Source organism: Zingiber officinale, chromosome 6A (genome assembly GCF_018446385.1).
Source record: "Zingiber officinale cultivar Zhangliang chromosome 6A, Zo_v1.1, whole genome shotgun sequence".
Lineage (NCBI taxonomy): Eukaryota > Viridiplantae > Streptophyta > Magnoliopsida > Zingiberales > Zingiberaceae > Zingiber > Zingiber officinale.
The window spans coordinates 101,019,008-101,045,991 of record NC_055997.1 but is presented as its reverse complement, the minus strand read 5'-3'; the positions used below and the strand labels follow the sequence as shown (position 1 = coordinate 101,045,991).

The window sequence follows — 26,984 nt, the reverse complement described above, 5'->3', positions numbered from 1 at the left end:
AAATTCTCCGTGTTCACAAGGGGAGATTGTGAAACCCTCATTCATGCTTTGACATGAGAAATTAAGGCTATGAGATTCGCCTAACTTAAACGTATTGTTAAACATTAAAAAGGGAGATATTATTGGTGCAATTTCCTTAGGTCAAGGTTGACTAAGCTTGAATTGGCTCAAGCTCGAGTCTTGATGTTTGAGTTTTGATATTTGACAATATATGAAGATTATAGATGCAATCATCCATTTGGGGAGATTATTGGAGCAATTCTCCTATGATCAATGTGTGACCAGTTTGGTGTGAAGAAGAGCTAAGTAGGTCAACGTTGACTGGATACTTAACTGGGAAGTTCTAACTGGAAGTTAGACAAGGACAAGTCCAACAAACAGGTCGGCAGATGATGAAAATCTAAGTGGGTCAGTGTTGACCGAATACTTGGTGTGGAAAGTTCTAGTAAGTAAAGCTAGGCAAATGGGAAATCCGGGTGAGTAAAGCTAGGTGAAAGACCTAGTGAGTGAAGCTAGGCAGTGAGAAAATCCTAATGAGTGAAGTCATGTGAAAGTTTTAGTGAGTGAAGTTAGGCATGTGTAAATCCAAGTGGGTCCGGGGTGACCAGACACCTGGTGTTTAGAAGTTTAAGTGGGTCATGTATGACTAGACACTTGGCACGAGACGATAAGTCAAAGTGGGTCAAGGTTGACCGGACACTTGGCATGGTTAGAAAAGTCCAAGTGGGTCAAAGGATTAACCAGACACTTAGTAATGAAGTCTTAGCAGATCAAGGTTAACCAGATGCTAGGCATGAGCGAGTCCCAATAGGTCACGGTTGATCAGATGTTGGATTTTGGACTCTAGACTTGAGTTAGTCAAGTTAGGGTTAGTCAATCGATCAACCGATCGATTGAACCAGAGCCCAATCAATCAGTTGATCAATTGAGAGAGCTTCGTGAGTAAGGGTACCCCAATCGATTAGCCGATTGATTGGGGCTATGCCAATCGATCAGATGATCGATTGGAGGCCACTTATGCGAAGAGCACAGTATGCTCCCCAATCGATTAGCCGATCAATTGGGATACTCCAATTGATCGGTTGATCGATTGGGATACTCTAATCAACCGGTTGATTGATTGGGATACTCCAATCGATCGGTTGGTCGATTGGGATGCTCCAATCGATCGGTTGATCGATTGAGATACTCCAATCGATTGGTTGATCGATCGGGGCTTATTTTCTCGTGAGATTGCGAGGCAGCCTGAATCTATTGGTTAAACGATTTTGGGTTTATCTGCGAGAACACAGAAACGCTCTGAATCGATTGGTCGATCGATCAAATCCTTTCCAATCAATTGGTCAATCAATTTGGATATGACTATTGCATAGGATGCAGTCTTTGGACGACTGAGATCGTGCACATCTGACATGGCAATCGATTGGGATCAGGTCCTATCGATTGGGAGCCCTAGATCGGGGAGTGTACAGGTGATGACGAGGTTCAAATGCTACAGTGCTTACATGTCACTTCTCCCCTTTCTTCTGCCAGTTCTTGAAGTTGTTTGGAGCAAAGTGCTGCTGCATTTTTAAACATCAAGAGGCAATCTTCATCAATAAGATCAAGCAAGAAGAAGGTTTTATTTGTATTCTTGTGTATTTACTTCTTATGTGAGTTATATCTTGTTGTTGAGTCTTGTATGAGGTTTCTCCACCTCCGATTGTTCTGAGAAAGAGAGTTTACGTAGTGGAGAGTGTGCTCGGTGTGTGGATCCTTGGGTTAGTCACATCTTCTTAAGATGGATACCAAATAAATTCTTGTGTTAGTATTGGGAGCTTACTTCAAGTCAATGCCGCTGTAAATCATCACCATCGAAGCGTAAGAAGCTATTCACCCCTCCCCCTCCCCCTTTTAGCTCTGAAGTGACCTAACAACCCTATGTTTGGATGGGATGAGCAAAAATTCATTAACAGAAGGGGAAGGTAGGGAAAGGGAAGTAAAATATTTATATTCTCGTTATTTGGGAGGGAGGGAAGATTCCTTAACGTAACATGTGTTATGTGTTTGGGAGGAAAGTGAAGGTAATAAGGTTAAATATATAAAGTTATAAAATTACTCTCACTTTGTTAAAGACATAAGCATTCAAGAACCTAGTGCATCTTGCATACATTTATTGGTTAAAACTTATGTGTTTAAACAATTGTAGCTCATTTGTTAAAGTCGGCATCAGTGTTGGCGTCGAAGCCAATATTGGCATCAAAGTTGGCGTTGAAGTTGGTGTTGACAGTGAAGTCGGTGTCGAAGTCGGCGTCGGCATCAATGTCGAAGTTGGCATCGAAGTCAGCGTCGGCATCGAAGTCTGTGTCGACATAGTGCGAGCGTCGGACGATACGAGTATTTTTCATTACGACGCAAAGAATACTTAAAATAATGATTTTTAAAATTAATATAATAAAATAATGATAAAATTGGAACATAAATTTTTTAGTTCTCCTTATCCTCCCTTACACTCTAAATTAAGGTATAAAAAATTCTTTAATTTCATAGAGAAAAAAAGATAAAATTTATCTTTCTTTATCTTTTCTATTTTTTTTTAGCTCCCTTCCTCTCAAATAGAATTTTAAAATCTCTTTCTCCTTCATCCTTCCCTTTCCTTTCCTCCCCTCCTCCGAAACGTTACTTGGATGGACTAAACCCATTGGATTTAGTAAATTAGTTACGTTGGGTTGCATAAATAGGAGTTTAGTGGATAAGAACCTGTTAAATCAATAAATTAGGCAAATTAAACAATTAATTGGGGCCAATCATGTTGTCAAAGTAGATAAACTGAGATTGTGAATTGGTTGGATGGCTGAATATATAGGCAATAAAAGGGAAAAAAAAACTTTTATATTGTTCCACTAAAGCAAACCAAATAATAATAATAAAAAAGAATCATTCTCATTTCATTCTCTCCATCAAATATACTTATATGCAATTCATTCATGGACCAAGATCAATCAATAATGCAACCTAGAATATTACTTTATCTAATTTGTATAATATGGAGCGTCAAGGCACACTCCCAGGAAGAATGGATATTAATTGTCCATTCGCTTATCCTTTGATGCGTGTACCCCGTCGACATAAAGAGACACGATTTCATACACAATCCATCAAAACTATATAGCCAATTAATTAATGATTTAAAAGAAATTGTACGCATATAGATCAGTTGCAGTCTCGACATCTTAATAAATGATCAAGATATACCAGTCAACAAAGTAATAAAATGAAAGAACTAAATTGCAAAAGAAATAAGTTGAGAGAAAGCTAGGCTCTAGGAATTTCAATTAACGAGCTGGCACGTGATCGTACGTGTGTCCTTATCTGCAACGTGGCGGGCGATCAACGTTCGAGCTCCGCTGACTGACGTCTGAGATCGCCTCCACCAGGTGAACTCGGGTTGCGTCCAGAGAGTTTCAGATCTTAACGGGCCCAAAATCACCGGACCAGTCCAGTATCCCAGTTTACAAAATTGACCATGCTAATAAGAATAATTATAATTTGTGACAAAAGATAAAATCATCCCTCTAGGATGGTCTCATGCCTTCTAAAAGGGATAAATCGTGAAGGATTTTAGGGGGCGTTTGGTTCTTTCCTAGGAATAGAAATTGGAATGAGAATCATTGTATTGTGGAATGAGAATGGGTATGAGTATGAATATCACTCTTAAAAGTAATGTTTGGTTAGTTGCATATTTTCTATCGGAATAAATCAAAATTACCCTTTTTACCCTTAAAGGAAAATAAGAGAAAAAATTAGATGTGAGAGAAAGATGAATGTGAGAGAAAAATATGATGAAAGAGAATGATGAGGGAGAAAGTCTGATGAGAGAGAAAGTGTGATGAGAAAGAATGAAGAGAGAGAAAGTGTGATGAGAGAAAATGAGAAAAGAGAGTGTGATAGGAGAGATCATGATGAGAGAAGATGAGAGAGAAAATATGATGTGAGAGAAAGTATGATGGGAGAGGATGAAGAGAGAGAAAATGATAGGAGAGAGTATGATGAGAGAGATTGAGGAGAGAGAAAGTGTGATGAGGAAAAAAGAGAGCAGTGAGTGTGATGGGAGAGATTGAGGAGAGAGAAACTATGATGAGAGAGAAAATTGTGTTGAGGAAAAAAAAGAGGGAGTGTGACAAGAGAGATTGAGGAGAGAGAAAGTGTGATGAGAACGAAAGTGTGATAAGAAAAAAAAAAAGAGAAAAGATAGTGTGATGAGAGAGATTGAGGAGAGAGAAAGTATGATGAGAGAGAAAGTATGATGAGAGAAAAAGAAGGAAGAGAGTGCGATGGAAGAGATTAAGGAGAGAGAAAGTATGATGAGAGAGAAAGTGTAATGAGAAAAAAAGAGGAAAGAGAGTGTGATAGGAGAGATTAAGGAGAAAGAAAGTGTGTGATAAAATGATGAGAGAGAACAAGGAGAGAGAAGTGATATGAAAAAAATATATATATATATATATTTTGATATTTGGTATTAAGGGAGAAAATTTTAGTTTTAGGTCAAGGGTATTTTTGAAATAAGGAAATATTTTGATTGATGAAAATAGGGTAATAACTCATTGAAGGGGAGGTTCATGGGAATGAGTTATTACCCAATTTCAAGAACTCATTCCCTTATTTGTATTCTTATTCCTATAATCCAAAAATTAACAATGACAATCAATGATTCCCATTTTCATTCCTCACTCTTATTCTCCTAAATTAAACGCCCCTTAATAAGCAATAATAGTAACGGAAACAAATGGAGAGATGTACTGACAATGAAAATTCAGTCGTTTCTGACTAATTATGAATTTACTCTTCTGTTACATATGAGAAGAAGGACGAACACAGTGGCACACATATTATCACGGAGAGTACTTGAATCTACTTTTAATTTTGAATGGTTAGAAGGGATTTATCCTAGCTGGTCTATGCAAATCTAATATCTTCGTCTATGAATAATAGTATTTGGTAAAGAGATGATCTTCATGATGTCTAATATCTTCGAGCCAGTATTAAATGAACTCGAGATTAGCTCGAATATTAAACGGGCCGATTTGAGTTTAGCTCGAGCTCAATCAATTCTGAGCTCGAGTCGAGTTTTGGTTGAGCTGCTTGTGAGCGACTTGATTCATTTACATCCTTAGCCTCAATCCACGCGAGATGCTAGTGTCACCGTCGTCCATGCGAGACGTTAGCGTCGCCTCCAACCACACGAGACACCAGCTCCCCATCCTTCTCCTTCCCAAGCCACACGATACACCAATGCGAGTTCTTCACAAGCGCCTGTTGTCGCCGAAGCAGCCGGCGACCGAGTGTTGTCAATCGGAGCAGCAGGTGTCGCCTATGTCCATGCGAGACGCTGGCGCCCAATCCATATTCTTCCCCAGCCACGCAATGTCAGCACTAGTGCTAGAGTTCCTCGTGAGCGCTTGCAGCGCTGTCGCCGCCATCTCACGAGCAGTTGCCACCTACCAGTTGCCTCCATCCAAGCGAAACACCCGCGTCGCCAAGGGCAGATCCAAGGGGGGCGACATCGGCGGTCGCCCCCCCCCCTGCCGGTAATGGAACCCCTAGCAGTATGGGACTCTACCGATGGAGATAGAAGATATCGTCCCTTGTTTCACATAAAAATCGCCTCTCCATTCTTGAATTCCTAGATTCGCCACTGGGCGTCGCCTTTGCCCTTGCTCGTTGTTCCTCGCGAGTGCTTATAGCGCTGTCATCGGCGTCTCGCGAGCAGTCGCCACTTGTCGGTCGCCTCCATCCACACGAGACGTCGGCGTCGCCTCTGTCCCTACTAGTTGATCTTGTTCCATGATCGACAGCTGCTCGCCCTCATCGCTGATCGCGTTCGGCGACCTTTTCGGCCGTGACTTATTCTCGTTAACCTGGGAATTAATAAAAATCTTAAAACTTAGGGATAATCTATTTTGGGATACATTACCTATTTGCTAACGTTTCGTGACGTGGTGATTATGCAAGATAATTTGGGAATTAATTATTACGTAAGCCAAACGAATATATAATATAAAACGCACCCTAACAGAAAACAAAATTTTTTGGCAGGTTTCATTCTGTTAGAAAAGATGGCTTCCCGAATTAGAGGAGGCTAGAGCATATTCATTTTCTTCCTTGTTCTAGCTTTCAAATAAACTTGTGATTATCATGTTCCGATCGTTGAATTCATGGCCGTTTATGCACCATTTTATATATTTCTGCCGCTGTTGCACATGCCTCTGCTATTGGCGCAGGTTTTGAGAGAGAAAAAATAACTTGTTCTTGCTTTCGACATCCTCCTGTCTCCATGGCTCCCAATTATGATAACCCAGTCCAGACCCAAATGACCGTATCAGTCTTAAGTCGCACCATCAGCAGTGACTGCCCTGAGAATCCGTGGAGTGAAGAAAAGGCATCTGGACGAAGGCGGTGTGTTCATTCAGACGGACACTGGCTTAGTCTTGGGCCTTGAACTGGATCATTGCAACAACGTACCCTCCGTCAAAAGGAGATTGCAGCTTCCTCCACAGGAGTTCGTCCACTCCATGCCTATCGCCAATTGGGGATGATCATAAGAAGAGTGGGGATCCGAGTGGTTTGATTGAAATTTTATGCTCAAACAACTCTGCTGAGAATGAGATTAAGCTACTTGTTAAGGATGCAGTGAAGGCTATTAAGAGAGGCACTGACCCTATACCAGTTCACAGGGGGCTTGGTCGTGCATACTTCTTCTGGAACAAAAGTGGTGCAAACATTGCTATTGTGAAGCCAACAGATGAGGAGCCATTTGCACCAAACAATCTTAAAAGGCTTATAGGGAAGGACCTCGTACAACCTGGGCTGAAAAGGTCTTGCGAGTTGGCGAGACGCGGCTCAAAGAGGTTGCTGCCGACCTCCTGGATTACCATCACTTTGCCAATGCCCCTCCAACAACCCTTGTCAAGATCACACATCCAGTATTTCATTTGTGTGAAGACATTGGTTCCGAAAGAAGCATTAAAGCTCCTAGCACAGAGACAAATGCTGCCAGCAAAATCGCTTCATTCCAGAAGTACATTCCACATGACTTTGATGCTAATGACCATGGAACCTCAAGCTTCCCTGTTACGATCGTGCACAAGATTGGGATACTTGATGTTAGAATCTTCAATACGGACAGGTATTCTGGGAACCTTTAGGTGAGGAAAATAGATGGTAATGGCGGTAAGTTTGGTACTGTGATGGAACTAATCCCAATAGACCATGGCCTTTGCTTACCTGAGAGTATCTGTATGAACGATGTTGCACAATAGTGTTGAAGATTTGAAGGATGACTAGGCATTCTAGCGTTTCTTAATGTATTGTTGTAGATATGGAACAAAGATAGCATTAATATGATAGATGTGGATGGTGTAATCATGATATACCTCTCGCAAGATTATGTGAATTTGTTGTGTAATTCAAATGGTTCGTTAATAGGATAGATTTTGGGAGAATTTTAGAAGGGTGATGTATCTTGCTATTTGCATGACAGCTGAGTATAAAAGAAAAAAATTATGAACGAATCATTCATTTTTAGGAACAAGATCCTAAATAGTTAATGCAACTAATTCAATTTATTATTTTGCTTGTGTTGTCATCATTAACATCATGCATTGCACGACATTGAAAAGGTCTTAATTATACCTTATCAATAATAATTTTAAAAAGTCCCATCTATATCTTAATACCAACTTGATGTACTATCAAATAATTGAGTTGGCGGGTCTACTGACCATTTGGATGGACTCTTGACGGAAAACTTCTATGGGTTGGTAATCAGTTCGAAGAGTTATATATATAATTGAGTTAAGAAAAGACATGAAACGAATTGAAAAAAAAATGATACTAAGATTATTTGCCTGATAAAGCCAAAAGCTTAAATTAGTTGGCACACGTGGCCAAATTTAAATCTTTTTCATCCTCTAAATGGCTTCCTCACTTCCATCTTAAGTATTACAAATTACAAATTTAAAACTCAATGTTATGCCAGACTTTGTATTTTTGCCTTTTTTTTCTTCTTGAGAATATGTCAATATTGCAGAAATAAATAGTCAGATCAAATCATTTAATTTGTGGAGATAAATACATGCAAAGATATCCAGGAATTAAGACAAGAGGAAGAAAGGATCAAAGGTTGTGTTCTAGTTTTTTTGCTCATTCTCGCAAGATTATTTCATGGGCAAAGGAGATTGATATTGACTTGGTAAATTTGTGACAGATTTTAATGTTTCAAAGTTGAACCTGAGAAGCAAAATAGCTGAACAAGCAACAACTATTAAACTAGACTAAAATGGAGATCACTAACCCTTCACTGACAATAACAAATAGCAGTTTGAAAATAAATTTCAGAAGTAACTACAAGTCAACCCGCAGACTAGGTAATAAGTTGGTGACTAGTTCAGAACGGACTTCCTCCTAAAACCTTATGCTGATAAATTCAGAAAACAAATTTGATCAGTTTGCTTCTTCAGAAGATGAACTAAAGAGACATTCAGTTCTTCAAGGGGAGGGATGCAGCAAATCTTGAAACTCCTTTAGAGATTCAATTGTGTCTCCAACCTCTCATTCATTCACTCTGTCCTTTGTGCATCTTTGAATGATCCATATATACTTCGGTTTGTGAAGCTTCAAAAGCAGCTCCATCAAGGCAAAAGTGAGTAAATTCCATGTTAATAAACAGAAAAAGTTGCTGGTTGTTATGTTTCCGTTTAATGGATCAGGAGTGGAATATGTTTTCATTAATTGAATTAAAATACAGGTTTTATCTTATATACCAGGAGCGAATTTGCAAGGGTATTTGACCCAAAAACAGGAAACAAATTGCATGGGTGTGTTCCTGAAAGTTATTATGATATTTTGAGATAGAATTTTGCATTTAATTCTAATAATTTCTCTTTCAGTATCATCTGATATATGATTCTAGCTGTTGCTGATCATACACGGCAACCAAATGCCATGGAGCCAGGAATGGAACCACAGGTCCAAGAAACTATTGCAACAAGCAGAACTGAATTCCTGGCTTCTTTGTCATCGAAAGTCATCATCGCGAAGGAGCTAGTTACACGATGCAGCGGTGGAGATCAAGTGACCCTGGACAATGAACTCCAAGCCACCATCAAACAACTAGAGGCAGTGATCAGAAGCATGGCAGTTGATCTCAGCAATATTCCCTTTTACAATTTCGGGAACCAAAGAAATGCTGACATTGCCATGAACCAATTCAGCCAACTACTGCAAATTAATACAAATCACCCAAGGTTAAATGGAGAAGGGGAAAGTCCAGTTTCAGCTTCTCACAGGGAGAATATTTATGAAGGTTTTGTTAAAGCTATGTATGATGGCACACATAGGAACGATGCTGCCGAAGCATCATCCAACATTCTCTCTCAATTAGCAGAAACTCTGCAACCTGCTTACCAAGGCTTCTTCTGTCCATTAACAAAGAAAATTATGATCGATCCTGTCACCATAGAAACTGGCATAACGTACGAACGAGAAGCTATCGTTGAGTGGTGGTTAGATAGGTCCTCAGAAAATGTGATCTGCCCAACAACAAGGATTGAGATCAAAAGTACTGGTTTCAGCAACAATCTAGCTTTGAAGAACACAATCAAAGAGTGGAAGGAACGAAGCGAGGCGACTAGAATCTCGATCGCAAGCAGTGCTTTGTCATTGGCCACTTCAGAAACCATGGTGTTGGATGCACTCAAGGAGCTGCAACTGCTGAGCCAACATAAAAGGCACAACATGGAGCATATGCACAATGTTGGAATAACACAGCAAGTAGAGCAGCTTCTACGGCATGATAGCGTGACCGTGCGGTGTGAGGCGATGCATCTTCTGTGCTCACTGGTGGAGGATGAAGACAGAAAGGTTTACAATCCTTCTCTTGTGGTCTTAGTTAAATTTAAAATTGGATCAATCCAAATGAGTTTGATGATGGATGGATTTATATTTGCAGGTTATTATTGCAAAGACAAGAGCCCTCACAAGGACAATCAAGATGATGTCCAGTTACAATTCTTCAGAGAGGCATGCAGCTGTTTCATTCTTACTCGAGCTTTCAAAATCTGAAATGTTCTTGGACAAGATCGGGCGGACACCTGGTGGAATCTTGATTCTGATTACAATGAAATTCAATAAGGAAGCTGATCCTTTTGCTGCAGAAAAGGCAGAAGAAACTTTGAAGAACTTAGAGAAGTTACCGCTGAACATCAGGTGCATGGCAGAGAATGGATTCTTGGAACCCCTTTTGCACCACCTCAGTGATGGTAAGTACCATTTTAACTCTCATCTCTTCACATTTTCCCTGAGAAAACTACAACTGTAAATTGGCATAAAGTACAGATTCAGAAGAGGTGCAGATGGATATGGTGAGCTACCTTGGTGAGATCTCTCCCGAGGATTACATGAAGACTTATGTGGCAGAGAGAACCTCCAATACCCTCATCCAAATGATAAGTAGAGGCAATGCTATCATCAGAAGAGAAGCATTCAAAGCTCTAGTTCAAATCTCATCTCACCCTCCCAACAGCAAGATACTCATCGATGCAGGCATCATCCCCATCATGATCGATGAGATATTTTTGCGCAGAATCAACAGCGAACCCCCGGATTCCCAGGAAGAGGCTGCTGCAATCCTTGCCAACATACTCGAATCGGATGCTATCGATTTCTCCAACATAAACGTGAACAAGAATGGCCACACCATCACCTCACATTACTCAGTTTACAACATTGTCCACTTGTTGAAGTGCTCGATGGCGGAGGAAGTGAATGTGAACCTCATAAGAATCGTACTTTCCCTCACCAAGCTCTCAAAGCCTCTAGCCACAGTCGTGTCAGTAGTAAAAGAGCTCGATTTAACGCAAACCATCATCGAATTCCTCAATTCTCGACTAGAAGAGCTAGCAACTGTTGCTGCAAAGTTGCTCATCGTCCTCTCATCTCACATAGGATACACTATAGCCACAGGTCTCTGCAAGACACAAGGCCAACCAGAGGGCCTAATAAAAAACTATGACATCAGGCGGATCTCTGAGAAGCAAGCCGTATCCGCGAACCTAATCTCAAACCTCCCGCACCAAAGCACGCCGCTCAATTTAGCTCTCCTCCACCAAGGCGTGGCACCCTTAGTTCTCGGCAGGATACAAACAATTCAGAGAGGCGAAATACGAGTCAGCAACACGAGGCAGGCAGAGTACTATTTAGAAGGACTAGTGGGCATTCTTGTGAGGTTCACCAGCAGCTTGCTTGACCCGGAGATACTCGAGATGGCTATGTCAAGAAATTTAACATCAGTGTTTTTAGACTTGCTTGTGAGGCCATGCGGAAGCAGTGAAGTCCAAAGGTTAGCAGCTGTGGGGCTTGGGAACCTCTCCTCTCAGTCGCTGAAACTATCAAGGCCCCCTTCAGAGGCGAAAAAGCCTTCCAGAGCAGTAAACATTTTCTCCAAGTCCATCTCGGTCTTGAACAGAGAAGGTAGTAGAATGGTGTTAACTTGCCCAGCGCACCGGGGAGTCTGCTCCTCGACCACTACCTTCTGCTTGCTGGAATCCCGAGCTGCAGAGAGGCTGTTGGCTTGCCTCGACAATGAGAATGCCAAGGTCGTAAAGGCAGTGTTGTCGGCCATTGGAACCCTCTTGGATGAAAGCGTGGAGGTGGAGGGCAGTGTGAGGGCACTGAGTGAGCTTGGTGCAGTGAAGAATGTGCTCGGGGTGTTGAAGGTGCACAGGGAGGAGGATGTGCTCCAGAGGAGTCTGTGGCTGGTAGAAAGGTTTTTAGAGAAAGGGAATGAGAGCTTCTGCAAGGAGATCTACAGTGATAAGGTGTTGCCGACCGTGCTGGTGTCGTCCTTCCATAGAGGAGATGGCAACACCAAGAAGATGGCTGAGAACATTCTTAGGCATTTGCATAGAATCATGAACTTCTCCAGTAAGAGTTTTGTTATGTGATGTGTTTTGTGTTCATTCAGACAGACAGAAATAAAAACTGAAATGTTTTTGGTCGATGAATTTCATTGCGCCACCAGAGATGTTATTCTGTGATCTAAATCTTGCAATCTTCAGTACGACAACCTATTCAAGTTTAAAGAAAGTTATTGATCTGAAGTCTATAGCATAATGTTGTTGCGTGTTACCTGACTTCTGTCAATTTGTGAATGTTGTTGCGTGTTACCGCCTTCTTGATCATTGAAGTCATTGAAGGAGTCTAGTTTTCTGGTTGTAATGATTTTTCATTTTTCATTTTTCATCGGAGATATGTATCCTTTTAATATGGTAAATCAGAGTTTGATGTCGACTTGAGGTAGCTAGTACTCCATTATATTTTTTCAATAGTTGAAGTTTTCTCCTTTCAATAGCGAAGGGTAGACTGTACTATAACCTTCTTAGTAGGAGTTTGATATTCTTACAATCACAAAATTAACAAAAGAAATTTGCAAGATAAAAAGAAATAAATATATAACCAAGAAAAATCTTTTCAAAGAATGCAAAAGTTTTTAAAAATTACTCGAAAATCTGTCAAGTAAATTCAAAGCAACTCATTCTGATATCAATTGATGGATCGAAAAGAAGCAATAGAAGGGGGATGAATATCACTTGCTAAAATTTTCTTTTGTATCATAAAAACAATAAGAGTGCAGCGGAAAATAATAAGACTCGTTTAGTTACTTGGTTCGGAACCTAATCAACTCCTACATCAAGACTCGTTATCCTTGATTGCACCGATGGGTAATCTACTATAACTCTTCTTTCCAAAACTTTCAGAAAGAAGTAATTCGTTCAAATGAAAAGATAGTAACAAACTACTATCTTTTAAAAAATAAAACAATGCAAGCTTAACTAAATTATACCGACAATAGATAGGAGATGAAGTTTTGTTGGTACTTCTTGAATGAGCATCTTGCTTGTAAAAATAAAGCGCAGAGTAAGAGCACAAATAGTAGTTTTGCCCAAGATGAACTGATCTATGCAGTTTGGTCGACAGCTCCCCTTGATCGGTCGACCGATCTATGCAGTTTTCCTCTTTGCTAAGATTTGCTATTAATTCGTCATTAATGCTTTTATTGTTTGATCGATCAATTGGCCTAGCTTCCATATTTACTTTTGCATGATATGATCTCTGGTCTGAATTAATATGGTTTAGTCGATCAATCTTGGTGTTTGGTCGACTGATAACTTTGGTTCTTACAAAACAGAGCTAAAATACATACTCCTGCAAAATAAAGTTAGTACAATGATAATATATGATGCATGAGTAGTAATATGCATCAGTAGTAATTGAACGTAAAACTATTTTGATATCAACTTGGAAACCTTTCTGGTTTCTTCAGTTGGATCAACAACCTAAGGTTGTCCCTTTCCGAAACACGACTTCACTGTCGTTTCTCTCCAATTGCCTACATTAACCTACCTACCAAACATTAGTCCTCCAGACTTGTTTGGACTTTATTGCTTAGCATCAGATCGATTCACCAGGGCTTTCTCTCGATACCAGGTCCTCCAGACCTATCAAGCTTCCCTGCCAAGTGTCGGGTCCTCTCGACCCACTTAGACTTCCTGTCTGGCTTTTACGATCTACAAAGTCTTTTCCGGTTGAGTAAACATCCTGTACACTTAGTTAACTTGTTAGATTACAACAAGATTTAACTTGAACCTTTGTCAATATCAAAACTCAGGTTTGATTCTGGTGCATTCTGTACCAGCGTAGCTTGGTTGTGACTTTTATCTTTTTCTACAGAGAGGGTCTACTCTGTTGGAGCAATCCGGGTACCCTAAGTTTTGATGTTTGAGCAAATGTTTAAGTTAGGTTTATTGTTGTATTTGATATGCATTGTGAGTGTGTAGGATACAGATACAACAAGGAAAGTCCAAGTGTGATCGTGGCAAAGGAGGAAAGTCCAAGGATGAGTCTTGGAGGTGTAAGTCCAAGCATATAGTCTTGGCAACGTAAGTCCAAGTGTGACTTGACAATGGATGAAGTCCCGAAGGCGCGACCTCTTGGCAAAGGAAGACCAGACAACAATGACAAGGTCGATGAAAGCTCCAGAAGGCAAGACGTGAAGGATGGGGAGACATCCGAGGGACGCAAGACTGATGGAGGAGGCTAGAAGGCTAGGTCTAGGTTGGTAGTGCGAGGACGAGTGCTGAGTGAATTTACTCGGGTGTTAAATCCTAGGATTAGGGTTTACTTTAGCAGTATTACAGCGCATTGTAGCACTATTGTAGTGGTACTGTAGTAGTATTGTAGCAGTCGACTGGTGCAGTCGACTGGGAGCGAACAGAGGGCTAGTATCGTGTCATTGGGCTGTAACTGTCGAATTTCCACAGAGGACAGTCGACTAATGGTTTTGGCAGTCGACTGGTAGGCGGGATTTTCCAACTCGTGGTCTATATAACCAAGACTTGGGAGCTTGGTTGAGGTTGACGAAATATAGGTGGTTACCCCCTATTAGTAGTCTACCTGTGCCCTAGCGTCTCAAGTGTTCTTGTGAGAGTTGTGGTGAGGTTTCTCCACCAACAAGGAGCTATGTGAGCTAGCCGGAGTTTGTCGGGGAGTCATCCACCGACGGATCAGGATCGTCCACCGACGGATCGGGATCGTCCACCTTACAAACAGCCGTGGAGTAGGAGCCCTAATCTCCGAACCATGTTAAATGATTGTGTAGCTTGGTTTGTATTTCTTGTCTTGTATTTAGATTAGCTTTCTACGTGTTTGTTTGTATTTCCGCTGCGTAACTAACAAGTGTAGGAAGAAGCGATCAATTTGGGTGAGACGTTATTCACCCCCCCTCTAGCGGACGTCAAGGTCCCAACATACTCATCCGTCAACAGTGTCTCCAATTGACTCTCCATTAATTAGGTTACTTCCTGCCTGACTTTTATGATCTGTTAAGTCTTTTCCGGTTAAGTAAACATCCTATAAACTTAGTTAACTTGTCATATTACAATAAGATTTAACTTGAACCTTTGTCAACATCAAAACTCAGGTTTGATTCTGGTGCATTCTGCACCAGCGTAGCTTGGTTATGATTTTTATCTTTTTCTACAGAGAGGGCCTACTCATCTGTCAACAGTGTCTCCAACTGGCTCTCCAACTCCTTCAGCCACTTCTTCTAATAGCCACTCAGCTAAGCACTGGAAGATGCCCACTTCCCCGACTGAGCCTTGCAACATTTTTTGCTAATGGCTCAACCTAACCCTCCACCCAAAACTATCAAAGTGAAAAGAAGGTTAGATGAAGCATATGAGATAGACAAATGTACGAGGGCAGAATAAGCTTACCCTAGCTCCTCAGGTGAGTTGGAGGCTGGTCGGGTTCAGGAATCCACCTAAGTTTGGGTCCAGGGTCTTTGAATCTTTATTATGCACTCTAGGGCTAGGGACTCGACCGAGTGTATGGAAAGAAATTCATGAGTTGGCAGCTTAAGGATCTCCCTAACCCACCTCTGCTTACCTGGCTTACTTGGTTCTGTGGAGCTCGATTTATATTTTCTTTTGGATTTGGAAAGGAGAGTAGAGTGTATTGTGGATAGGGGTCGCACTGGCTTGGTCAAAGGTGACATCAAAAAGGAAATCGACTCTGCCGAGATAACTCTAATCGATAACTCAAAAAGTGAAGGTGTCAGGAATCCACCTAAGCATATGAGTTATCCTTGGCAAAAGCAGTCAACTAGCTCCTCAAGTGAGCTGGAGGCTGGTTGGGTTCAGGAATCCACCTAAGTTTGGGTCCAGGGTCTTTGAATCTTTATTATGCACTCTAGGGCTAGGGACTCGACCGAGTGTATGGAAAGAAATTCATGAGTGGGCAGCTTAAGGATCTCCCTAACCCACCTCTGCTTACCTGGCTCACTTGGTTCTGTGGAGCTCGATTTATATTTTCTTTTGGATTTGGAAAGGAGAGTAGAGTGTATTGTGGATAGGGGTCGCACTGGCTTGGTCAAAGGTGACATCAAAAAGGAAATCGGCTCTGCCGAGATAACTCTGATCGACAACTCAAAAACTGAAGGTGTCAGGAATCCACCTAAGCATATGAGTTATCCTTGGCAAAAGCAGTCAACTAGCTCCTCAGGTGAGCTGGAGGCTGGTCGGGTTCAGGAATCCACCTAAGTTTGGGTCCAGGGTCTTTGAATCTTTATTATGCACTCTAGGGCTAGGGACTCGACCGAGTGTATGGAAAGAAATTCATGAGTGGGCAGCTTAAGGATCTCCCTAACCCACCTCTGCTTACTTGGCTCACTTGGTTCTGTGGAGCTCGATTTATATTTTCTTTTGGATTTGGAAAGGAGAGTAGAGTGTATTATGGATAGGGGTCGCACTGGCTTGGTCAAAGGTGACATCAAAAAGGAAATCGGCTCTACCGAGATAACTCTAATCGACAACTCAAAAAGTGAAGGTGTCTGCTCAAATGAAGCTGGAGTAGACTGATTAGTAGCAGTTTCAGGGATGGCAGAGGTAGAGCTCTCTCTCAGCTTAGAGCGTAGCCACACAATTGAGGCCACAACAGATGTTTGTGGAGCGGGGGTTGCCGATTGGATTGGGGTCGTCGATCAACCCCTTTTGCGACGTCAACGATGGATCAGGGGTTTGACGGAGACCATTGACTCTGAGGGAACAACAATCAGAAGTAATGAAGGTTGGGGGTAGCATTTCTTCAGTACGTGTTGGCAGCTATATCACTCCCAACGACTTGGCCGACCTCCTCTTTGCCTATCGACTCCTTAGATTGGCCAATGGGCGGTAGCCCATGATTCTCCAAATTCGCCTCCCCCCGAGCGTACATCTCTTTGTCCGCTAACTTTATGGAATCACCTAACAAAGCCTTCCACATGATTTTAGTTACAAAATAGAGAAAAATTTAGTTAGATCCAACAGAAATAAGAAGATGAATGTCTCATCGAAGTTGTCGGGCAGTCGGGTTCAGATGAGACTCAATCCAAACATATACAACACTAGCTCAGTCAACAACTTGTGGATATGGTATTTCAGACCGACTAGTTAAGCGGAGGCCTTGAGATAGACTAGCTCCCATTTGTGTTTGCTTAACTTGGGAGGGTTGGGAAACTCTATTTGCCACCCGGTCGAGAAAGCTAGGGGACAAACCGATCGGAGATAGAAGAAATGTGATTTCCAGCTTTTATTAGTAAAATACAATTTATCAAAAAATACTGCACCCACTTAGGCTTAGAAAATGAAAATGCTCGGCTCGGATTTCTTTCGATAATAAAAGTAGTGGAAAACCTAGCGGTGTAAAGGGACCCGATACAAGCAGAATAACACTATAACTCTGCATAGGAACCTAATGGAATTAAGTACATGTGAAAATAAGAATAGACTTCAGAGAGAAAAGGATGTAAGGGAAAGCAGAGGATGACCATAAACTAGTCCTTAAAGAAAGTAATAAAATCAGTCGGAGGAAGATGGGGCCAATCGTATCCAGAAGGGATGATGATGCGATGGTCGGGAGGAATATGGTAATGGTGGCACATCTCGTTCACCTCCTTGCCATGGAAATCAGATGTGGTGGAGGTGTACTAGAGCTCATGGACAGCGACGGGTGGGCTAGAAGCCATGAAAAAGGAATAAAGGAGATAGAAATTGGGAGAGAATGTTGTAAAATAATAAAGCAATACAAGCAGTATTATTTTTACACAAAAATAAGCATGCAATAGACAGATAAATAAAGGAGTAGGATTTAGAATATAGTTATTCGGTTGAAGCGTCGGCACGCCGACTGTCCTTAGAGAATTTATTGCCGCCTCACGGTGCAAAGGCTCTCCGGCAAAATTCCCCCAAGATCCGACAATCGCTCGTCTCGTCCGTAGGTGCACTCCAAAACGGACGCGACACTCGGACCCAACCTCAGATCGCCGTAAGACCAAGCCTCAGGACAAGAAAGACGAGAAGAAAGCAGAAAGAATCACACAGAGAAGGGAGAAAGCTCGAGGCTTGAGTGAAGAATAGAGGTGCTGCAAGTCCCCTTTTATTCACTCTGAGAAGGTACGAAGCACTGCTTCGCTAGCGAGGAAACGCGCCTCAGTATCGCGTTCGCGTCCCTTCCTCACGCGCGGAACAAAACCAAAGTCCGCGTCAACCGGAAACCAAACCAGCAAAAACAGACCGGGCCACCCGTGAGCGCAAGGCCCACGGGCTGGGGATTTGCACCCCCCCTGCGCGCGTTAATCGCGCACGTGACACCCGGTTTATGGATTTCCGGCTCGAACCCCCCAAATCCACTCAATTTGGGCTTGGCCCGCGCATGCGTGTAGGTCCTCTTATCATTGCTAAACAAGGATGGAAGGGCTTCCTATATAAGCCCTTCCAAGCTTCTCCACTTAGCAATGTGGGACTAAAAATACTACAAAAAATGCTTTGAATTTAAAACAAAATTCAACAATCCCCCACAAATTCAAATCATTTCGGTTAAAAATAAAAAACAAAAAAAAATATGTCCTGAGGCTAGGTTGCAATGAGCTTTTAGTGAAAATACCTTCCGGTTTGAATTTTCACCTAAGTACACCAATCTTATTCACATAGGTTTGAAGTGAACTAGGTCTTGAACTTAAACCTTTTTATATGTGAAGTCAAATGGTAACAACTCATCACGGGCGACGGTTGAATCCTTCTGGGTTGGTGTATTACGACCATGCCGCCGAATCTTGTTTCATAAGTACTAAGGGGAGTTGCCTAGACCCCCCACACTGCGGCCACACAGTTATACTTACATAGGTGAGTTCTCCAAGGATGTACTGCGAGCATCCTGTCAATAAGACCTTGAACTCATTAAGAGCCTCCAAGCTCATCCTTACTAGCAGTCAAACATCTATCCAGGGAAGAGACTATGAGATTACATCTCAATCAATTTGATGCTTACGGTTCACCCTTATAACTTGTTTATACCACATTGAACCTACTTCTTGGGATCTCTAATCAGATAGGTTGGGTTGCCGTTATAGATGAAACCAGGATAGGCCTCAGTCCCATTCCCTTACTGGATCTCTTGATTTTTTCGGAATCAAGTCCTTTTGTGAGTGGATCAGCAATATTGTCTTTTGAACTTACGAAGTCCAATGACACCACTCCAAGAGACACTAGCTCACGAATAGACTTCAATCTTATTCGTACATGTCTCTTCTGTTTCTGGTTATACTTGGAGTTTCTAATCTGAACTATTGTTGTTTGATTATCACAGTGTACTGAAATAGAAGGTATTGACTTTACCATCAAGGGAATTTCTGAAAGAAGACCCTTAAGCCAATCAGCTTCAGTTACTGTGGTATCTAAAGCACACAATTCTACCTCAGATGTAGAACGAGATATAATCGTCTGTTTAACAGACCTCCAAGCAACTGCACCGCCTCCAAGTGTAAAGACATAACCAGTAACGCCTTTACACTCAGCAGTGTCTGCTATCCAACTAGCATCACTATATCCCTCCAGGACTACAGGGAATCTCCCATACCACAAGCCCAAGGATATAGTACCTTTTAGGTATCTGATTACTCTGTCTAATGCATCCCAATGCGTTCTGTCCGGACAGTTGGTAAACCTGCTCAATTTCGTTACAGCAAAAGAAATATCAGGTCTAGAACAATTAGCTATATACATTAGACTACCTATTATTTGTGAGTATCTTAATTGAGACACTGCCACACCACTATTATTCTTGTGGAGAGTTTTTGAAGGGTCATATGGTGTGACAACAGATTTAACTTGGCTATAACCATATTTCTCTAATACTCTCTTAACATAGAGTGACTGAGAAATTGTTATTCCATCAGTTGAACGAGTCAACTTCAGCCCTAAAATCATATCAGCACAACCCATATCCTTCATATCAAACTTACCACTTAAGAGGGCCTTAGTCTCATTAATAATAGAAATGTTAGTTCCAAATAGTAGAATATCATGTACATATAAACATAGGATAATACAATTATCACCTTTCATTTTAGCATACACACATTTATCAGAGTCATTTACTTCAAAGTCAAACAATAGCATAGCTCTATCAAATTTTTCGTACCACTGCTTTGGGGCTTGCTTCAAACCATAAAGAGATTTGACTAACCTACAGATTTTATTCTCATTTCCAGAGACTACATATCTCTCAGGCTGATCCATATATATCTCTTCTTCTAGATCTCCATTTAGGAATGTCGTTTTGACATCCATTTGATGGACCTCAAGATGATATATGGATGCTAATGCGATTAACACTCGGATTGTAGTAATTCTGGTAACAGGAGAATAAGTGTCAAAATAGTCAATCCCTTCTTTTTGTTTGAATCCCTTAGCAACTAGGCGGACTTTGAATTTATCTACTGACCCATCAGGTTTTAGTTTTCTCTTAAACACCCATTTACATCCTATAGTGGTACACCCAGGAGGTAAATCTACCAACTCCCAAGTGACATTAGAGATAATAGAGTCCATTTTATTTTTAATAGCCTCTTTCCAGTGTTTAGCTTCAGGAGAAGCCATGGCATCTCTATATGTCATAGGATCACCTTCTATATTATAGGTGATAAAGTCCTGGCCTAAATCCGTAGACACACGTTGCCTCTTGCTCCTTCTCGGTTCAGTATACTCACTAGATTCAGCTAGTCTAGAGTGACTTGAGGAAGGTGTACCCACTACGGATAATGGGACCTCTACGGAAGAAGGCTCATTTCTAGTAGAAATACTAGATTGAGGTGTTCTCGTCTTCATAGGAAATATATCCTCAAAAAATGTAGCATCGCGAAGTTCTACAATAGTATTTGCATCTATTCCAGGAATTTTTGATTTAATAATCAGGAACCTATATGCAATACTATTTTGAGCATAACCCAAGAAGATACCATCTACGGTTTTTGGACCAAGTTTTTTCCTTCTATGTTCAGGTACTAGTACCTTTGCCAGGCACCCCCACACTTTAAGGTATTTTAAACTTGTCCTTCGGCCTTTCCAAAGCTCATATGGGGTTTTATCCCTTGACTTCATTGGAACTCTATTTAGCACATGACATGCAGTGTATAGAGCCTCCCCCCACATAAAGTTGGGTAACCCAGAACTGCCTAACATGGAATTAATCATATCTTCAAGGGTTCGATTTTTTCGTTCTGCTATACCGTTGGATTGAGGACTATATGGAGCAGTTACCTCATGGATTATACCTGTATCTTGACAAAATTTTTGAAACAGGTTCGAGGTAAATTCTCCACCCCTATCAGACCTTAACCTCTTAATAGTTTTATCGGTTTGATTCTTAGCTTCAGATTTAAAAACCATAAATTTATCTAAAGCTTCATCCTTGGTTTTTAGCAAATAAACATAACAATAACGAGAGTGATCATCAATGAAGGTAATGAAATACCTTTTATGGTCTCTCGTTATTACACCGTTAAACTCACAACAGTCAGTATGAATCAATTCTAAAATATCAGAATTTCTATCAACTGATTTGAAGGGTTTACGGGGTTGTTTATATTGCACACAAATTTTACATTTTTTCTTATCATTTATAGCATGCTTAGGGATCATGTCAAGATTCATCATCCTTTTTACGGTATTAAAATTGACATGTCCTAATCTGTCATGCCACAGATCATAAGACTCAATGTTATATGAACAACCAATATCAGAAGTTTTATTTAAAGTAGCATTTTCTACATTGAGTTTAAATATACCTTCATTAAGGTAACCTTTTCCAATAAAGGTTCCTAAATGTAATATTACAACTTTATTACATTTGAAGTTCAACTCATAACCAGCACGGACTAACTTTGATCCGCTAATCAAATTCCGACGGACCGCTGGAACATGATGCACCTCATGCAGTGACAGGACTTTTCCAGAGGTGAACCTCAGGTCAACTTGTCCTATCCCAAACACCCTGGCTGCAGAATGGTTCCCCATGATCACGGAAGTGCCTTCAATTACCTGATAAGTAAGGAAGGCAGAGTGATCAGCACAACAGTGTACATTAGCACCTGTATCAACTAACCATTCATTGGGTTGATAGATCAAGTTTAGTTCGGGTTTGAAGGTAACAAACCTATCGCTAGTGTCGTCACTAGCAGTCACGACATTTACTTGTGCCTTGGTGTTGGACGTATTGCTTTGGTTCTTGTCCTTTCGCTTAGGGAAGAATTTGGCATAATGTCCAACCTGTCCACATGCCCAGCAAGGCTTAGGTTTGGTTCCAGTTTTCTTTTGAATCTTTGGGTTGGGTTTCATCTTGTTCTTCATTTTCTGATTTTTGAATTTCTTCTTGTCAGATGAGACTACTACATTTGCCTTTGGAATAAAATCCATAGGCATTCTTGTATCATCATTTTTATGTTGCTTCCGATGTTCTTCTTCGATATTTAAGGCAATCATCAAATCTTCTAGAGAGATTTTACCTCTCCAATGTTTAAGAGTCATGCCAAAATCTTCCCAACTCGGAGGCAATTTTTCGATGATAGACAAGACCTGAAATTTTTCAGGTAATGGCATATCTCCTTCAGCAAGACCATGAATTTGAACTTGGAATTCATGTGTCTGCTCAACCACATATTTGTCTTCAACCATTTTAAAGTTCAGAAATTTTGCCACAGTATACTTTTCTAAATCAGAATCTTTGGAGTTATATTTTTTATCCAAAGATTTCCACAGCTTTTTAGCTGAAGAGGTTGAGTAGTACACATCAAATAGTGCGTCTGAGAGGGCAGACAGGATTCTCCCATGGCAGAGATAATCCCTTTGCTTAAACCTCTCTAAGGCAGCACTACGGGCAGGTTCCTCTTCATTAGGTGAAGGAGGGTCTGTTTCTATAACGGAGAATAGCCCTAGCGTAGTAAGCCAAAATTTCATCGGTTGTTGCCAACGTCTGAAGTTTTGCCCGTAAAATTTCTCGGGTCTAGCACTAGCCTCATCAGATCCTATTACCCTATCATTCATCATGTCTATTGATACAGGCAATAAATTCTCTAAGAATGTTGTAAAATAATAAAGCAATACAAGCAGTATTATTTTTACACAAAAATAAGCATGCAATAGACAGATAAATAAAGGAGTAGGGTTTAGAATATAGTTATCCGATTGAAGCGTCGGCACGCCGACTGTCCTTAGAGAATTTATTGTCGCCTCACGGTGCAAAGACTCGCCGACAAAATTCCCCCAAGATCCGACAACCACTCGTCTCGTCCGTAGGTGCACTCCAAAACGGACGCGACACTCGGACCCAACCTCAGATTGCTGTAAGACCAGGCCTCAGGACAAGAAAGACGAGAAGAAAGCAGAAAGAATCGCACAGAGAAGGGAGAAAGCTCGAGGCTTGAGTGAAGAATAGAGGTGCTGCAAGTCCTCTTTTATTCACTCTGAGAAGGTACGAAGCACTGCTTCGCTAGCGAGGAAACGCGCCTCAGTATCGCGTCCGCGTCCCTTCCTCACTCGCGGAACAAAACCGAAGTCCGCGTCCCTTCCTCACGCGCGGAACCAAACTCTGGTTTGGTTTTGGTTCAGACTGAACCAGAACTGGAAACCAAACCAGCAAAAACAGACCGGGCTGCCCGTGAGCGCAAGGCCCACGGCCTGGGAATTTGCACCCCCCCTGCGCGCGTTAATCGCGCACGTGACGCCCGGTTTATGGATTTCCGGCTCGAACCCCCCAAATCCACTCGATTTGGGCTTGGCCCGCGCATGCATGTAGGTCCTCTTATCATTGCTAAGCAAGGATGGAAGGGCTTCCTATATAAGCCCTTCCAAGCTTCTTCACTTAGCAATGTGAGACTAAAAACACTACAAAAAATGCTTTGAATTTAAAACAAAATTCAACAGAGAAATGGATCAGAACTTACTAAGGGAGCAAGGAGTTTGAACGATCGTCGGTGATGACAAGTAGAGAGCAGAGAAGAAGAAGAAGAAGAAGATGCGAAAACGATAAAGTGTCATTGAAGCACAAACCTTAAAAACCCTAATGAGAATCTCTGAGATCCATTCGATCAAGGGCATAGACACGAGAGATTTAATCCAGATCGTCGAATTTGAACTAGAAGTAGTCACATCATATGCCTATCACATCAGATATTCTTTTCACCTATGTTTTGTAGGACCGTTGGGCCGGCTAGAGGGGTTGGTAAATAACCTGTCAATTAAAAACAAATAACCCTTCCTCGAACGATTAAGCTAACACTTGTAAAATGAATTAAGCAGATAAATAAAAGCATAAAAGAAGAAAACGAGGCACCAGATGTTTACTTGGTTACAACCGATGTGGTTGTTAATCCAAGGAAGATTAAGCTCAAAAACTCCTTCAGGCGGAGAAGCCTCTTACAGCGTTTAGGCACAGAAAACAGAAGCTTAACTACAACTAAAGCATACAAGTGTTTGGAAATAGAATGATCGTGATTGTTGAAAAAGCTTCTGGACCAAGGCTATATTTATAGCCTTGGTCGGGGCGCCTGGATGGGTTCCGGGCGCCCTGGGGGGATAAAATTTATCCCCCAACGGTTGGATCGAGTCAAAGCTCGATCCTGTGAAAAAGTCCCTTCCGGGCGCCCCGGATGGTTCCGGGCGCCCCGGACAGCTCCGGGCGCCCCGGAGCCAAAAGTCAACCCAGTTGACTTTTGGTCCGTGCTCTCTTCTCTGGTTCAGCTCGCCTCTGGTCCGGGTCTTTCTGCTCCGGCTCCGCTTGCTTGGGTGATCTCTGACATCCGGAATAGGGCTCACCCGAACCCATCTTCCGGTCTTCTCGAGCGTGCTTCCCTCCGGCTTCTCGTCCCTCGGAATTACCGCGTGTCCCTTCTCGTCCACCAGCGTACTCATCCGCAGACTTCGTCCCTCGGTCGCACCCCGTGCCGACCTTCGCGCTAGCTGCGTCTCTTGCTCCCCGAGCAATCTTCCGCTCCGGCTTTCGTACCTCGGAACCACCGCGCGCACTTCCTTCTCGTCCGCCGGTGTACTCTTCCGCAGCACCTCGTCCCTCGGACGCACAGCGTGCCGTCCTTCTCGCTAGCTGCGTCTTCCGCTCGAGTACCTGTGCTCCTAAGCTCCTGCACACTTAGACACAAGGTTAGAAACAACGCAGGACCTAACTTAACTTGTTGATCACACCAAAACAACCTTGGGGTTCCAACAATCTCCCCCTTTTTGGTGTGATCAACCCAAGTTAAGCTAGGTCAACAATAGATATTAAATAACATTTATTACATTAACATAATATGAAAATTAAATTTCAAACATTCCAAATTTTAATTTTCAATTTTTTCTACCTCCCCCTAGACTTATACTTTCCCTTCTCCCCCTTTGATCACAATCAAAATGGGGTACAAACGAAATCTAAGGGTTGACATTAAAAAAAATTTTGAAACTATATTTCAATAATTTTCAGGGAAATATTTCTAAGTCAAGACAAATTTCTAAGTCATTCGACATCAAGATTAAGAAGTTTCTAAACAGAAAGCTTTATGCAAGAAAATTTCAGAAAATTAATAACATAAAGAGAAATTTTCTATGCATTTATTTATTTATATATTTTATGCTTTAATCAGAAGGTTTAAATTTCCATTTTAATTTATCAGAAATTCTTAAGTCACACTTTTTCAGATTTAAAGCAAAAAATATTAAACATGCAACAATTTGTATCATGTTAATTTCTATTATTTTTTGAATTTCGAGTTCACAAAAATATTTCGAATAGCATAAATTCTAACTTGATAAAATTCCTCAATAATATAAAAAAATCTTTCTGCAATGTGCAAAATTCGTTTGAAAGAATATTTTGTAATTTGCCAGAATTTTTTAACAATAAGAATTTGCAGGAATCTATTAATAATAAATTTCTTAATCCGAAAATATTTTTTGATGAATCAATTTCTAATTCATAAAACTTTTTCAATAAGGTAATTTGTAATTCCAAATTTTTAGGACCAGAAAAAGTTTTCGATAATATTTCTAAGTTGCATAATTCTTTCGAAAAACTTCTTTGTGATTCACAAAAGTTTTTTAGCAAAGTTTCCAACTTGCAAAATTCTTTTGTTAAGATATTTTGAAATTCGAAGAAATTTTTCGATAATATTTCAAATTTGCAGGATAAGTTTGACAATTGATTTTCTAATATAGAAAACTCTTTCGATGATTCGCAAAAATTTTCAGGCAATTCTTTGATTGAATCATTCAATTGATCAAAGGTTCGAGTCCATACCTGACTTACCTTGTTAGTAATTGATTCTCCCCCTATCGAGTTGCTTTCTTCCGAAGATTCTCCCCCTTCATCGATCTCGGGATGTACTTCGGCTGTTGTAGTACTTACCTCGATTTCGGACTCTTCTGTCGATGGCTCGGTGTCTATCGAGGTGTCAGGTTCTGAAGGTTCTTCGTAGAGCTGCAAGAACTTTTCCCAAAGTTCTTTTGCGCTTTCATAATCTGCGACCTTTTTGAAATCTTCCTTTGGTATTACATTTAGAAGATAATATTTTGCCCGCCCATTTGCCATAGACTCCTCACGTTGCTTTTCGTTCCAGAGGCGTAGATCGAGTCTTTCTCCGTTCGTGTTCTTTGGTTCTTCATAACCAAATTTCATTATTAAAGAAATACCAGAATCTGAGTTAAGGTATACCTCCATTTTTTATTTCCAGATGGAAAACTCCCCCTCGAGTGCAGGTGGGTAGTCGCTAGCTCCGGCCATCGTTTTTGTTACGTCAGACGGCGGTTAGTCCTTCTGAGGCGTACTCGGCTCTGATACCACTTGTAAGACCGATGCGGCCGGCTAGAAGGGGGGGTTGAATAGCCCTGAGTAAAACACAAGCCTTTCTCGGACAATTAAGCTAACACTTGTAAAATGAATTAAGCAGATAAATAAAAGCATAAAAGAAGAAAACGAGGCACCAGATGTTTACTTGGTTACAACCGATGTGGTTGTTAATCCAAGGAAGATTAAGCTCAAAAACTCCTTCAGGCGGAGAAGCCTCTTACAGCGTTTAGGCACAGAAA

At 41.2% G+C, this 26,984-nt stretch overlaps 1 protein-coding gene and 1 pseudogene across 2 annotated transcripts; both read left to right on the top strand.

Moving 5' to 3' along the window:
* The first annotated feature begins 6,313 nt into the window (after positions 1–6,313).
* On the top strand, positions 6,314–7,298 carry LOC121995091 (annotated as a pseudogene).
* A 1,165-nt stretch (positions 7,299–8,463) lies between these two features.
* On the top strand, positions 8,464–12,041 carry LOC121997183 (putative U-box domain-containing protein 42). 2 transcript variants are annotated; one of them, XM_042551455.1, is made up of 5 exons: positions 8,464–8,680; positions 8,786–8,855; positions 8,928–9,900; positions 9,989–10,298; positions 10,375–12,041. In XM_042551455.1, the coding sequence occupies exons 3-5, from the start codon at positions 8,941–8,943 to the stop codon at positions 11,979–11,981; spliced, it is 2,877 nt and encodes a 958-aa protein (XP_042407389.1). In that variant the 5' UTR covers positions 8,464–8,680; positions 8,786–8,855; positions 8,928–8,940; the 3' UTR covers positions 11,982–12,041. The 2 variants fall into 2 exon arrangements, with proteins under 2 accessions (XP_042407389.1, XP_042407390.1); XM_042551456.1 differs by lacking the exon at positions 8,786–8,855.
* Positions 12,042–26,984: the final 14,943 nt, after the last annotated feature.